Raw genomic sequence first — 16,112 nt, 5'->3', positions numbered from 1 at the left:
GGATGATTTACAGAAAAAGTTAGCCTCTCCTGAGCCTTTAGATAGAAAGGCCTTGCAGGATTTGGTCCATAACACACAGCAGGTTAGCAATCATTTTCTTCAGTGTGGTTATGATTCATTGGAAGCTTCATGTAGGGCAGCTATGACAGGGGCTGTCATACGTAGACATGTATGGTTGAAAGAACAGGCATTGCCAGATCATGTTAAAGCAAAGCTTCTAGATGCTCCTGTGGAAAAACACAAGCTATTTGGTGCTAATGCTCAGGATGTGTTGAAATCCATTGAGGAAAAGGCTAAATCAGTGCAAACAGTCAAAGGATCTCCTCCAGGTTCAGCCACCTAGGTTCAGCAGGAATTGGCCTTCTAAGAACTGGTCCTTTCCGGACACTGACCTGTTTCAAAGGGGAAAAAACAGGCGTGCCCGAGGAAGAGGACAATACAGAGGCTCCTACAGGGGACGCCAATGGCAACCGACTAATCAAAGAGGTAGCGCAGGGACTACGGACAATCACAATGACTTGACTTTGACACTGCCGACCAAGGCTCAAAAGAGAAGCACCTTTAGGCGGAAAATTATCCTTATTTTCAAAAAATTGGCACATTTTAACAAAGGACAAATGGATTCTGGACATAATAGACCAAGGTTACAGGTTCCATTTCCATACTTTACCAACAAGACAAGACATGCCGAACCTGCCGCAAAATCAAAGGGCAGAGGCTTTCGAACAAAAGCGGAGACAAATCAATGCAATAGAAAAGGTTCCTCCTCAGGAACAAGGCCAGGGATTTTACTCAAGACTGTTCCTTGTTCCAAGAAAAGAAAAGCAATGGAGCCTATACTGGACTTGTCCGCTCTAAACACTTTTCTCATTGTACCAAAATTCAAAATGCTGACGCTACAGCAACTCCTTCCCATGCTGGGCAAGGGGTCTTGGCTGGTTACTCTGGCCCTCAAGGAGGCATACCTGCATGTCCCAATCAGACAGTTGCAGAAGATACCTCAGATTTCTTGCAGGGTCAGAGCATTATCAGTTCTCAGCATTGCCTTTTGGCTTATCTACTGCGCCCAGAGTATTCACAAAATGCCTGGCATCAGTAATTGCACACTGCAGACTCCAGGGGATACAAATATACCCTTACCTGGACGACTGCCTTATACAAGCGGACAGCAAGCAAGCCTTGACAAAAAACTTGAATTATGTCATTCACTTACTACAGGCTTTGGTATACACAGTCAACTTACAAAAATCAAGACTACTGCCATCCCAAGAAATAATTTTTCTAGGAGCCAAACTAGACACAGAATCACAAATGGCTTGCCTCACAGAAGAGAAGCAAGAACAATTACCACACTACTTCAAAAGCCTAGCAAAGCTCACCCAGATGACTGCAAGGAAAATCCTGTAGGCCCTGGGTTTCATGCCATCTTGCATTCTACTGATTCCACAGCCACAACTTAGAAGCAATTATCCCACTCATCCCATGTCTACAAAGGGAATTCCTGTGGTGGGCCCAAGCAAGCCAGTTAAACAAAGGTATGCCTTTCAACAAACCTCAAACGAGCCAAACCATTACAACAGACGCCTCAGACCATGGATGGGGGGGTGCACATGGAGGGCAGATGCATTCAAGGGCAATGGACCCCCCAGGAAGTACATCAACACATCAATCAAAAAGAGATGTTAGCAGTAATGCATGCAATCGAGGCCTTCGGAAAATATCAACAAGGTCATCTACTAATAAAGACAGACAACACCACTGTTATGTGGTACATAAACCAGCAGGGAGGTACTCATTCATACCCCCTTTGCAGACTAACAATGACTCCCTGAAACTGAACATACAGCTGCAATCCCAGTTTGTTCCGGGCAGGGACAGTGTTCTGGCGGACAGTCTAAGCAGAAACATCCTGAATCCGCACGAATGGATGTTGCATCCAGACATTTTTGCACAAATAACTCAGGCATGGGGGAGGCCGGACATAGATCTCTTTGCCTCCCACTTCAATCATCATCTGAAAAAGTTCTGCTCGAGGACACACCATCCACAAGCCTGGAGAATAGATGCTCTCTCATTCAGCTGGAACTCCCTAACAATCTATGCATTCCCACCTCTACCATTAATGACCAAGGTGTTACTGAAGATCAAAGCAGAGCAACCGAAAGGCATCTTAAAAGCTCCAGATTGGCCAAGACAGCACTGGTATCCATTACTAAGGAGCATAACTTGCACCAAGCCGTGGCCCCTGCCTCGATGGTCTCCACTCTTGACTCAGCACAATTACAGGGCGGTTCATCCCAACCTGTAAACTTTACAGCTGGCAGCTTGGAGGGTCCCATGATCTCTCCCCATATCTCTCTCTCCAAGGAAGTTCAACAGATATGATTGGAAGTACGCAGACCTTCCACCAGAAAGACTTCAGCCAAATGGAAGAGATTCAACATCTGGAATACCAACAAGGGACAGGATGCATCAGTAATGAGCATCCCACAGATATTGGAATACTTGGCAGACATGCTGCATAATGGACTTTCCTATTCTTCCATAAAAATACACGCTTCAGCAATTTCAGCAAAATACAACACTGATCCACCTGTGTTTTCACATCCTTTGCTAAGGCAATTTCTAAGAGGGATAAAGAATATCAAACCTCCCAGAAAACCACCAGTGCCTGCATGGGACCTCAATTTCGTGTTGGAAAAATTAACTCTTCCTCCTTTTGAACCAGCAGCATCTTCAGAATTGCAATTTCTTTCCTGGAAAACAGTTTTCCTGCTGGCAATTACCTCAGCAAGAAGAGTTTCGGAGACACAGGCCCTCATGGCAGTACCTCCATTCCTCATTTTTCATCAGGACAGGGTTTCTTTAAGAACCAATCCTTCTTTTATGCCAAAAGTGATATCCAGGGTCTCTCTAAATCAAGCAATTCACCTGCCTACTTTCTTCCCCAATCCTCAAAATAAAGGGGAAAAGCTGCTGCACACTTTGGACATTCACAGACAACTACGCTACTACTTGGACAGAACAAAGGCCAACAAAGTCTGACCAACTATTTGTAGCATACGCTCCTGGAGTGCAAGGAAAGGCAATTTCCAAACGAACAATTTCAAAATGGATTGGACATTGCATCAGATTCTGTTATTATTTCCATGGAAAGGGTGTGCCAGCCAATATCAGGCCACACTCCACCAGAGCTACAGCCACCTCCACAGCCTTCCTAAGAGGGGTGGCTACAAAGGACATTCTAGAAGCTGCTACATGGAGCTCCGTGCATTTTCCAAGCACTACAACCTGCCTTTATATTCCAGATCCCGAGCAGGCTTTGCTTCGGCAGTCCTGCAGTTCATTTTAGCTACACCATCCTTATCTTAGAGCCTACCACCCCCAGCTTGGCTATGGCATTCAACCCATATATAAGGACTGCAGTTGCATTCTTGAAGGACATAGTACAGTTTTGTACCTACCATAAATGTAGATGTCCGATTAGATATGCAACTGCAGTCAGGTTTTCCCTCCCTCCTACCCCTCTGTGTATTGGGTCCACTTCCTTCCTTTTATTCTTAGCTGGGGATATCTGTTATGGTGTATCTGTTTATTGCTATTGTGTATGTCTGGAAATTTTATCCAGTTCTAAATTTAGCCTTCCTTGGAGGGCACCTGGGGCAAGAAACACTGAGGAAGATGGCGTCGGCTGATGCTTTTATACCCCAGCCGCTCTGACGTCGGGGAGGAGGCGACATCAGCCAACGTCGGACCCAGACTTTGGAATCCGGCCGACCGAGGGCTGCCTGAGGCAGGACAACCCATATGTAAGGACTGCAGTTGCATATCTATCGGACATCTACATTTATGGTAGGTACAAAACTGTACTTTGTATACACTTACCATAAATGTAGTTACCCACCCACCATCCCCCTTTCTTCTGATAGAACCTATGAGGTGTATTTGCTTGTAGATGAAGGTAAAGTTTATATTAGTGCATGTATTTATATGTATATACATTTTGGCTACCCTTTTAGGGGGCACCTGACATCTGGGGCAAGAAAAACTAAAGAAAATGGCGTCTGCTGCATCTTTTATACCCCTGATGACTTGACGTCAGGGATGGGGTGACTGTGGCCGGCGCAGCATCCAGGAATTTGGAATTCAGGCCGACTGAGGGCAACCTGCCAGCAGGATTACCCAAATGTAATGACTGCAACAGTGAATACACTCTTAACATCTACATTTATGGTAAGTGTACACAACTGTACTTTCTGTTGCCTGCAACATTAGACTAGCTTTCTCAGATTTTCAACAGTGTGTTAAGCCATTCAATTATGATGGACCTATTGGCCATTTCTAACTCCTTGTCACGAGCTTCCCTGAAAGTGTACAAAGCCTTAAAGATACCTTTCTTATTCCTTTCTCCCGTTAAGGATCCTGTCTTTCATTGGGATTTGTCCTAGTAGAGATCCTGAATCTTCCATTTTTGAACTGCTGCTGTGGCAGAGTTAAAATGTTTGCAAGACTTTTTCACCATGTTGCTGTTTTTTTCTTTTAGGAGAGTCTGAAATACAAGCCTTTTGTGACGATTGTCCACACTTGCTCTTTCCTAAAAATAGTGTTATTGCAGTCTGACCCTTCGTATGTGTCCACTATAGCCCCTGAGACAAATCTGTCTGTTAGCCTGCCTGTGTTCTTTCCCAATTAATTCAGCAAAGGTGATTGTTTCTTAAACACGGATGTCCATAGGTGTGATTGTTTCTTAAACACGGATGTCCATAGGTGCTTCATATTTTATCTGTACAGAACCAAATCTCAGGCTTACCATTTATTTCCTCTCCAACACAAAATTGGGCTTATTTTCTAAATATGATTGATTGCAAATCCACATCTCACCCACACCCCCTGCAAAGGTAACCACCATGAAAAACTTCTCCAAAGCTAACTTTGGGCTCCTAAAAACAGAGGTGGCTAACTTCACAGCACCCATGTCAATGGAAAATAGATGCATGACTGCCGAATCATACACCAATGCCCTGTTCTAACACGCGTAAATGCGTGGAACTAGCCATACCCAAGAGAACCAAGAGCCTCTCCTCCAAAAAGGAAGCCAATCTGGTGGTCCCCTGCCATTAAGGAAGAAACTTTTGCAGAAGAAGGGGAAGTCCCAAGACTGGAAAAAACTCCCTTATTGGCCTCAACAAAAAGTTGATATCCCTCATCAAAACCTCTAAAGCCAGCTATGAAGGCAGAATTGCGGCATACACTAAAAACAACCATAAAGCCTTTATAATCTCCACTGCAATACAGAGGTTTGCTCTGAGTTACTGCACAATGGTACCTCTTATACTGAGCCAACAGATATTGCCAACATACTGGTTCAGTGCTAACTTTACCCCTCCTCACCCAAAGGACCAATCACAATACTGGAGGAATGCCAGGCACCCTGCATTACTGCAGCACAGGTTAAAGCTGCATTGTCCAAGGCCCAAGAATACAGATTCCATAGGACCTGTCAATATCCCTGGATCTGTTGTACAGCATGGACTACAAAGTGAACTGGCACCACATCTGTGTGCCCTGTTCAATCACAACCTCGCCTTAGGCTTTTTCCCTATCGAATGGCGCACTGCTACAGTCATCCCTCTCCATAAAGGGGGGAGCAACTACAGACTCTGGGGAATTATCGCCCTATTAACCTGACTATTCTGATATGTAAGGCTATGGACTGCATTGTCATGGACCCAATTAACAAGGATATAGGGAATCTCCAAACTCTAGATCACCAGAGCTGTGGATGAGGGCAAGGCAGTTCATACAGCCTACCTCTATCTGGCCAAGGCCTTTGATACCATTACCCACTCAGGAATTGATAAACTCATCAAACTAGGCATCAACCCCTATCACTATGTGGGTTGCAAATTGTCTCACAGAACCCACAGTGTGAAAGTAGTAGAAAGTCAGACTGCTGACCAGTCACTAGTGGAGTCCCACAGGGATCGGTCCTGGGTCCTCTCCTGTTTGGCATCTACTTAAGAAGTCCAGGCCAACACAGAGGGGCTCTGGCTGACCAAGTTTCCAGATGACTGCAAGCTGGGAGCCATTATTAACTCCCCAAGTGCTGTAAAGATCCTACAGAAAGACCTCACCGAGACCAATAACTGGTGTCGAAACCATATCCTTAAGCTTAATGCCAAAAAAATGCGTAGTTATCCCCTTTGGGAAAAACTTGGTTCCCACTAATTAATACATTGATGGGAAAACACTGAAGGCATTATAAGAGATCTGGGGACACAGGTTGACCGCAACCTCTCCTTCAACCACCACATTGCCATTTTGGTCAAAGTCATTCTATTTGGCGCATCTCATTACCAAGGGTTTTACATCCAGGAAGAAAAGAGGTCATCTTTTTCTACTCTTCCCTCATTAGGCTAGTCCTAGAGTATAATGCCCCATTTGGCATGTTCCTCACTAGACACAGCTGGAAATGCCACAGAAGTACCTCACAGAGGATCCTAGGCCTTAAACACATGTCCTACATGGACAGACTCGAAAAAAAACTCCAGCTATTCTGTCTCATATCCTCTACTAAGAGGCGATCTCTGACTTACAAAGCCATGTCTGACCCAGCTCTGTTAGAAATGCTACATCTAAAGAAATCCCAATCCCTCCACACCACACACACCAGAGACCTCACCCTCATTACCACAATCAACAGAACATGCTGGAGAGACAGGTTCATTATCCAGAGACTGCCCATGCTCTGGAATAGACTTCCCATACATGTCAAGCAGAACACCTCACTGCCCCTCTTCAAGAGAAATCTTTAGTGGATGGGAAATAAAAAGCTCACCCCAGGGATCACTCCAGTGGCTCTACTTGATATAGGCACTGGGAACTGTCGGGTGGCACAATGCCAGGGCACTTCTATGGCCTGGCCTGTAAAGACTTCTGGGCCATTAGCCTAGTACACATCTATGAATCTATTAAATCTTGAAATACAATAAACAATTGCCTTCTATGTATGGAGCTCATTCAGGAGGGGCAGTGCCTTCCTCTCATTTTTTGGGAATGCAGTCATAGGCTGTAGCTGTGTTTCACTGAGTACTTTTTCTTGACACTATAGGATTGGTATTTCCTTTAGAGCCAAGTCGTTCTTTGGGACCACTGTTTAGTGGTATTTTGTAATGAAAGTTACCACCTAGAATGATTAATCGGAGGCTTTGTCCTGCTGTTGGACCTCCTAGTGTCAGATACAATGGTTACATACTTCACATAATGGTAAATATGGATGACCAGGTCCATTCTCCTTAAAATAACTAAGTGCACACTGTATAGGGCATTCTTAATGATTTTGTAGTTTGTCTCCAATCTAACTTAGCGTGGTATAGCAGAGATCTGGAGACCAAGCTTCTCAACTGCACCTGTTTTGAAGGTTAAAATCTGTATTCAGGCCATTTTATTCCTTTACATTATGTACTGGTTTTTGGAAGTATATTCCTATTTTCAGGATTGATTTACCTATTTGCTCGATTTTCTGAATATTCCCCATCACACATGATTTTGTATACAGTTTTTTTGGTATACAGGAAAATAGACTACTTAACCAGCTTGTCGGTGGCAGGAGTAATTTACAGAAAAATAATCCACATTTTGCATAAATTACTTTGTAAATTATTTTTTTGCGATTTCATTCAAAACAAGTAAACACATTTTTGCGCTGACTTATTTTGTCACTCATTTGTTTTAAACTTGTTTCTGAGGTCGTTTCCCCACAATTCTTTCTGGAAGTGGAAATTAACTATTTTGTATTCATATTTGTCTAATTTGGTTCCTAGATTTTTGTATAGATGTACCTACTTTTCAAGAGACTTTGTACCTATTTTTGGTGTTAGCAGTTTTGAGAGGTATGATGCAGGGGAAGCCAGGTTTCAGAGCATTATGGGTAAAAAGGGGAGGCCAGTAGCCTGGGAAGGTTTAGTTGCTGAGCTGACTGAAGACTTCCAGTTTGTTATATTGATAACCAGAATTAAACCTGTTTTATGTACTTAACTTTTAATTATAATTAATTTTATAATTAATTTTCACAGTTGTTATGCTTTACTTTTTCAGATGTCTGTATGTATGAGTTATTCAATATGTGTTGTGTTTTTGATTACTATATAGTGTAACCAAGACAGATACATTTCTTGCAGTGTCCCTGTCTTACCACTTCAAGTTTTTTTTTCCTTAGCTAGACAATTTCAGAGAGATTTTTCTGGGAAAATGGGATTTAATGAATTCAAAGAACTTTGGGCAGCTTTAAGTGGATGGAAACAGAATTTCATGACCTTTGATAGGGACTGCAGTGGAACAGTTGAACCACATGAACTAAGTCAAGCCATTTCATCTATGGGTAAGAAAAATTTCATATATTTTAGTGTATCTCTTTCGTTTTTTCCCAGTAACGTTTTGCAACAGGCTGCTTGCTGCAGGCTCCCTGTTTCATACACTAAAGCTAGGTGGCACTAAGGCAAGCAGTATTATGCTTACAAACTTCCATAAAGAATGTCTCTGCAAGAGTACTGGTGGTTAGATGACTGTATCTGGATGGAATTTCTGTATTGTCAGCAGTTTTTTTTTTTTAATTTTATCAAGATTATACTTCGGTTGTAGGTTTTTTGAGTTGCCTCAAATATTTGTCTGTTATGAGTTTCCTTCTTTTTTTCCATTCAGCACTATCGGTATTAGCTACTTTATAACCACAGTACCTCTAAAGGTTCTCAACTGTCTCCATGCCGAGATGTCCAAGATGGTTGTTGACAGGGTAACATCTTGATTAGAACTCTCCCAGTATGAAAAGCATGAACTTTTTAAGAGCCAGTAAAATTCATCACGTTGATTCAAAGTTGTTTATTGGCTAATAATTGCACTGTCTGGGTGTCATCAAAGAAGAAATTTGGAAAACTTAAGGGAAAAACAACCAGAATAGAAGAACAAAACTTTGACTGAGAAGAACCTTACTACTGTGCATAAGACTTGCTGGTCTTGGAATGTCTGCCTATAAAAAGGAATGTTTGAGTCTATAAAAAGCAGTATACAAGTCACAGCTTTAGTACAGGAGATGGCTTCCAGTAATTTAGAGGTCACGCATTAAATAGTCAGAGGTGTTTAAAATAAATGAGAGACTGGAGGATTATATGGTCTCAGATGAAAAAGTCTGGAAAAGTGAAGCTTTAAGTAGCCATTCAGATGAGATAAAACTGCAGCAATCAAACTGAAATGAAGGAAAGACTGGCTGAGTCCTCTTAAGAAGTACTATTAGAAAATGTAGTGGGGGTAGAAAACGGTGCATATAGGGAATTAGAGATTATTTTTTGTATCCGAGAAACTGGAAGGAGTAGAATACATTTATTCTATAAAAGTGCAAATAAGTAAGTGGACTGGTGTTCCAAATCAGGATTTGTTAATTGAGAACACATTGTGTTTGTGCTCTAAATCTGGCCATCAGAAGGCAGTCAAGAAAAATGCAATCTTACCAGTAGAAAGAGCCGCTGATGCAAAGTTTTGGAAGAAGGGGAAAAGTATTAAACACTGGATACACCAGAGTGTTTGTAAAAAAAAAAAAAAAAATTATTTACTGTACATCAGACAGAAGAGAAGCATGTTTGTTGTTTGTCATTTTGTTCAGGGAATGTCAAGAAGCAGATGAGAGATTCAAGTTGCTATACTGAACTGTCTTCATAATCATAGGACCATAGGAGGTTATAAGGCTATCGACTTAGAGGTCATTTTAAGCCTAGCTGCTTCATCTCAGTATAATACCGTAGATATGCTAGTCAATACCAAGGATTGTATTTAATAATGACTGCTCATGTCCACGAGGGTTGTGGGCACTATCCCCGGTATGAATTTACGGTGCCCAATCCACTTGTCCAGGCTGCTTTTGAACAGTGTCATAGAGGTGCTCTGGTTCACATAAATTGGCAGCCTATTCCAAAGATGCGGCAGTCGCTGGAAGACAAATTTGTCCTTCCAGCATGTCCTCTTCAAGTCGTAGGCCATATTTAGGTCCCTGGAATGGGGTAGCTCTAATCCCATTTGATTTACAGATGTGCAGATTCATTAGGTTTGGGTCAGAGATTGCTCTGTATGCCAGGCATGTCTCCCCTAAGAAGTCTATAAAGTGCAGAAGTATAGTGACATAAACTTTAGTCTGTTTATGGCACGTGCTAGAATCCCTTTATGATCTTTGTTAAAAACCTATGAGGTCTCTCCAGTTGCTGCAGCTGCTTTGTATGGTACCTGTCAAAAGGGGCATTATACTCTATTATGGGCCTGATTTAGTGACTGGTATAGAGGGGTAATGACCTACTTTCCTGTAGAGGCTATGCCTTTGCTAATCCTGTGTGCTACATAGAAAGCCTTCCTTACTACAGTAGATACACAGTGGTCAAAGCGAAGGTCACAGTCTACTTGTGATCTCAGATCCCTTACCCGTTATATTTTCCCTGGAAGATGAAACACATTTTTGGATGCAGAACAGACTGTGTAGGAACTAAAAAGATTAAGCCATCAAAGACTAAGCCAGCAAGTTAAAGGGGACTCTGTTTCAATCTGACAAATACGAAAGCCCATGAATAGTTTGCCAGAGAAACCTTTTCCATTGCTGCAAAAGAAAATGTTTGTATAGCAGCAAAATAGCCAAGGAGCTCACTGGAAGAAGTAGGAGTACCTTGAAGTCAAAGGATAGTGTCAAGCAGGGGATAGAGATGATTGGGAAGTAGGCAACAAACGAAGTAAAATTAGTGATTTAAGTAGAACTGTAAATCAGTCCCGCTAGATGTAGTTTTGACATGTGAAATCTGGTTCTGCAAGAAATCGTGGATAAGACTGCAATCTTGTTGACTGTTAAACTGGCGGGAGAACTGTATAGCATATATCACATTCTGTCCTTAATGTTTAGAATGACACAGAATGGACTGAAGTCTCTGTACGGAAAAAAGGCTTTGCTTTTACAGCCTAAATCTTTCCCGATTTAAATTGCATGTTAATTTCTGCAGTAGTTCCATATAGTGTGTAGTCAGATGCGTTTTAAATGTGAGGTGGCGAGCATTATAAGTATTTTGTGTATATACTGATGATATTAAGATATAAAAATATTTACTTATTTCTAATGTATCCATCCTTTACTCAGGACCAAAATGAAAAAAATGGAAGGCACAAGTTAAAATTAATATAATGTAATCTTTGGCCACTGGGCTGGTAGGTTTGTATTTATCCTATTGCATCTAAAACTGAAATGAGAGAATTTTCTCTGTTTATATAGCAGTGGATGTCTAGATTAATGACCTCCGTTTTAAGCCGTAGACATTTTATTTAAGACTTCAGAACAGTAGAAAGTGGTGAAAAATTAAAATATTTTCTTCATGCGTTTATTACATTGCTTTGTACAGTAAGTGTTTTTGACTGAGGACAAGCAGCCTTCAAGTGCAGGAAACTGAGAGGTTTGGACGTGAAATAGTTGAAATGCAAATTCTAAATTGATGTTGGCAAGCAGTTCAGTGAAAGTGTTTGAAAGGAAATGTGTGAAGTCAATGTAATTAACTTTTAAAGTATTATTGACCAACAGTTCAGAGAAAATAAAAAGTAAAGTAAGAAGTGACGTTTGAAACAATGGGAAGCATACCTCTCCACTCTTAGCACAAGAATTCCAGACTAAGCCTAAAATAATGGGGTACAAAGGCCCAGAAATAAGGACATATTTTAAATATTACTCGTATAAACTCAGAAATATGGCAAGTTAACAGGATTTGTATTAGCATACTTTGTGAAGGATGTGAAGTCTAAAACTCAAGCATGTCATTTCGTGACTTCGGTCCTCAGATTTGCCAGAAAGCCAGACATTTTATGAGGAACAGGGCAAAGTATGAGACGAAAAATCTGGAGAGGTATGGTGGGAAGCGAATAGTTGTAGCTGCCTTAATACTTTAATGCATTAAATGTAACCATGCAAAATTAGTCTATTTTTGTATAAAGTTAGCTAGTGTACGAGTGTACATTAATGACTACTGAAAGCAAGTAAATTACTTTTCACATCTTCACACTAGGGGGAGTAGAGACTAGATAAAAACATAGCTGTGTGAGTGGATGGGAGTGCAGAGAGGTTTTATTTTTGTTTTTATAATGTTTACATTATGATGTTTTGTATCACTGTTGCAGTATTCATAATCCAAGGGATTCCCTGCCAAGGATAGCCCAACATACAGCCAGTATACAAAAGCCTTTAGTATTTGTAGGTGTCACACGTATGCTCTCCATGCAAGGCATAGGGGTGACATACAGATACACACACACACACACGACTTCTTCGCTGACCGTCCAAACACCATTGTTGAACGCCCTACTGCTGTGCTGGTTAACAAGCCGTGTTTTAGATAAGTGTCCCATTGGGGTTGCTTGTCTTTCCTTTTTATTTAGTACTGTTGTGTTTATGTCATCCAGAAGGGGAAAATGTCAGTGTGGTAGGCAGATTCCCCATAAAGACATTCACGACCAGTGTCTCATGTTTGGGTGCTTGCTACAACCATACACAAGTCTCTGACATTTAGAAATTATTATGAGCTCCTCCAGATGTAGTCTGCTAAGCATCAGCTGTTCTCCCTGTTCTGGCTGCCCTCTTGGATAACTTTTTCAGTAGCCTGTATGGCCTCCTGCTTCACAGCGCCATGCACCAAAGAAACCTAAGTTTATTTATAAATGCCCCTCTGCTGACCTGTCTGTAATGTCTTGTGTTCTGATAAGCCTTCCAAGGTGTTGCCATCTACCAAGTTGTTCCCTTCAGATAGTAATACTAGGGTTATGGAGAGACTGGGCAACTGCTGCTATTTTATCCTTCTGGGCCATCAACTGCCAGACTCAAATGACCAGGTGTGTTTTGCCCTCCTTGCTCAGGTTTCCCAAATGGTTTCTGACCTTCCTGACTTTGAGGGGAAGGCTTCTGCCCTTTTCCTGTTGGGCTTTACCTCTCAAGTTGCTTGCCACTCCATGATGTGTAGCTGTGATGCAGCGGATGCCTACTCCAGGGCTGCTGCCTTTGGTTCTGTTATGAGATGTTGCTCTTGGCTTCGTCTGCTGACATTAAGGCCAAACTGTTGGATGCTCCCCTGGATAATAAAAATCTTTTTGGTGCTGCTGCTGAACATTTAGTCTCTTCAGGATAAGGGTAAAACTTTGCAGGAGTGACAGTATGCCGACCTATGTATTGAGAAAAAACCTCAGTAATGTCAACCTCGCCACCTGTCAAATCCACAAAAAAATAAATAAATAACTTTGACTCCCAAGACCTAGTCAATACCCTAAAAAAATTTAACTGGTCTCCACTGAAAACCTTCCCCTTGATGCTGCAGTAGATTATTTCAGTAGTACCTTCCTTGAAAGTCTAAACAAATCCCCCCCCCCCCCCCCCCAGGTCAGTTCATATTAAAGTCACATACACACCATGGCTAACTAATTACACCTGAATCATCCTTGGGAAAAGACACCAAGCTTGACAAACATGGCTCACCTGTAAAACCCAAATCATCCGCATCACATTCCAGCAAATGAGAAGCAAGGCTAAACACCAAATCAACCTAAATAAAAAAAACTTCTATTATAACCTGCAGCATAATCCCCAGTGTAAACCCCCCCCCCCCCCCAAAAAAAAAAAAATTTGGAATACCATAAATGCCGTTCTCCGCCCAGGATATTCCACTATCCCCACCCCCAACTTACCACACTCTCCTACCACCATTGCAGAAGAATTCAGTAAATACTTCATTGAAAGTGTACTATTTGTAATTAAAAGTAATTTCACAGAACCATCACTGGCCTTCAAACCTCTCAGTATTAACTCCAACTCCTCTTTTCAGCCTGTTCCCACAGCTACCATTAAGCAACTACTAAAAAGCTTAAACCCTCTTCAGTAGTAGCTAAGATGTCCTTCAAGGATGCATCTGCAGTCGTAACATATGGGTTTTCCTGCCTCAGGCAGCCCTTCGGTCGGCCGGATTCCAAAGTCTGGGTCTGGCCTCGGCTGATGTCGCATCACTGGCCTCCAAACCTCTCAATATTAACTCCAACTCCTCCTTTCAGCCTGTTCCCACAGCTACCATTAAGCAACTACTAAAAAGCTTAAACCCTCTTCAGTAGTAGCTAAGTTACCAGTCAAATATTTAAAACTAGCAGCTGAAGCCATATCTTATCCAGTGTCGATCCTTAATAGGTCCATAGCAGAACATGTCCCAGCAATATGGAAAATTGCACACATTATCCCCTTACACAGAGGTGGAAATTCCACAGAGGTGACCAGCTGCAGACCAATTGCTGTTCTCTCTTCACGGTCTCCTAACTCCTTGAGAGACATATCCACTCCCAACTGATTCATTCTTACCTTCAACAACATGTTAGCAACATGTCAACATGGTTTCGGGCCCCATCATAGTACCACAGCTGCACTCCTTAGTTTCACCAGTATCATCAACCACCTCAAACAGTGGTAAAGTAGTCTCTGCTGTCTTTCTAGATGTCCAAGGCCTTTGATACGGTCTCCCACCTGAAACTGTTAAATACACTCTCCAAATTGAACCTCAGCCCCTCTGCATTTCCATGGTAACAAAGCTAACTACAGGACCATCAACAATCTGTAAAATGACTTAAATGTGCTATCCCCCTCTTCCTGTCACACTAGGAGTACTTCAAGGCTCAGATGTTCTTCGTGTTTCACTGTTGCAGCCCTTACATTTGGATTATCTGCTTGCGGCGGCCTGACTATCAAAGTCTTGGGTCCTGCGTCGGTTGCTCTCTCCTCTTCCATGACGTCAGTTAGTCGGGGTTATAAAGGATACAGCTGACGCCATTACATCAGTCTTTATTGCCGTGCGGTTCCCGAAGCAGAAGCAGTTTGCAAGTGCAGGTCGGCAGACTCCTGAAATTTTCATTTAAGAGTTTCAGATCCAAAGTCTTAAACTAAGCTAAGTACCCTGTTGGGGATCCTTTTTCTTGCTCTAATCTGATGTCAGTAAAAATTAATTGCATTTCTTGTGGAAAGCAGATTTTTATTCGTACTGCATACTTTGCTTAGGCCCAGACCATGACTTACCTCGCTGTCTGTTTTGTGCCTTATTCAAACCTCTAACTATTCGTCGTCTGTTCATTTTTGCATCTAAATATTTTGGTACACTGTTCAATTATCCAGAAATGGCTTCGGTAAGCCACCTGACAACCGACATTCCGAAAAAACGCAAAGATAGACCGACACAGACCACATAAGTCCAAAGCTGCCGACGACCCTTCTCCTAAGCTAGTCGCCAGTTCGCCGATACTCAGTGAGGCGCTTTCACAGCCCCTGATACCTGCTACCTCAGATTCACAGGCCTCTGCCGAGACCCATTTGGAGTCTGGTATGCTGCGAGATGCTTCTAAGACTGGAACCTGCGGATGTTTCTACCTTGGATGGGTCTAGAGCCGCTGTGCAGGCACCAGCTTCTGAGGGTGTATTCAGGCCTATTGACTTGCTTATTAAACCGATGCCATCTTCTTCTTGAAGGCCTAAAATTTGACCCACGCCTAGAAAACTGACGTCCAGACCACATGGTCAGGCCCCTATGCCTAAAAAATAAGAGTGGCTGAAGACCTTATTACTCTAATCAGGGGAAGCCACCCTTCTCCCTCTAAGAAACCTAGAACCGATTGTCCTTCTGATCAGGATTCTGAAATTTCTGTTTTCTCTGACCAGGAGTTGCCCTTATCTACCTGTGAGGATTCTGATGCAGAGGACTCCATTCCCTCTGCATCCCCTCCAGAGGATTTCTGTTTTGGTGAAACTTTGCATACTCTTAGGGAAAATTTCCACTGGGAAAGCCAGGATTACTCCAAAAAGAGGCTTGGGGGAATTCTTTCTCCTACCTCAACACAGGCCTTTAGCTATTCCTCTTGTACTAGACATTGTAGATACCTTCTTGCAGTCTAGCCTGGCCCCTGACACTTTACCTTCGGCTCCCAGAAAACCTGACTGGTATTGCAGAGTACCTGACTCTCACAAGTTCCTCTTTAAGAATCCTACTGCGGATCCTGGGACCATTTCACGGGAACCCAAAGGCATTAAT

The 16,112-nt window shown here is 42.3% G+C and overlaps 1 protein-coding gene across 1 annotated transcript in view; it reads left to right on the top strand.

Moving 5' to 3' along the window:
- GCA (grancalcin) overlaps window positions 1-16,112 on the top strand; it is a 365,906-nt gene that overhangs the window by 206,665 nt on the left and 143,129 nt on the right. The window contains exon 5 of the mRNA XM_044074773.1: window positions 8,233-8,380. Coding sequence (XP_043930708.1) covers window positions 8,233-8,380 — 148 coding nt within the window. The remainder of the gene's footprint in view (window positions 1-8,232; window positions 8,381-16,112) is intronic.

Source organism: Protopterus annectens, chromosome 6.part0 (genome assembly GCF_019279795.1).
Source record: "Protopterus annectens isolate FY-2018-M chromosome 6.part0, PAN1.0, whole genome shotgun sequence".
In the NCBI taxonomy this organism is placed as follows: Eukaryota; Metazoa; Chordata; order Ceratodontiformes; family Protopteridae; genus Protopterus; species Protopterus annectens.
This window is presented reverse-complemented; position numbering and strand designations above follow the sequence as displayed.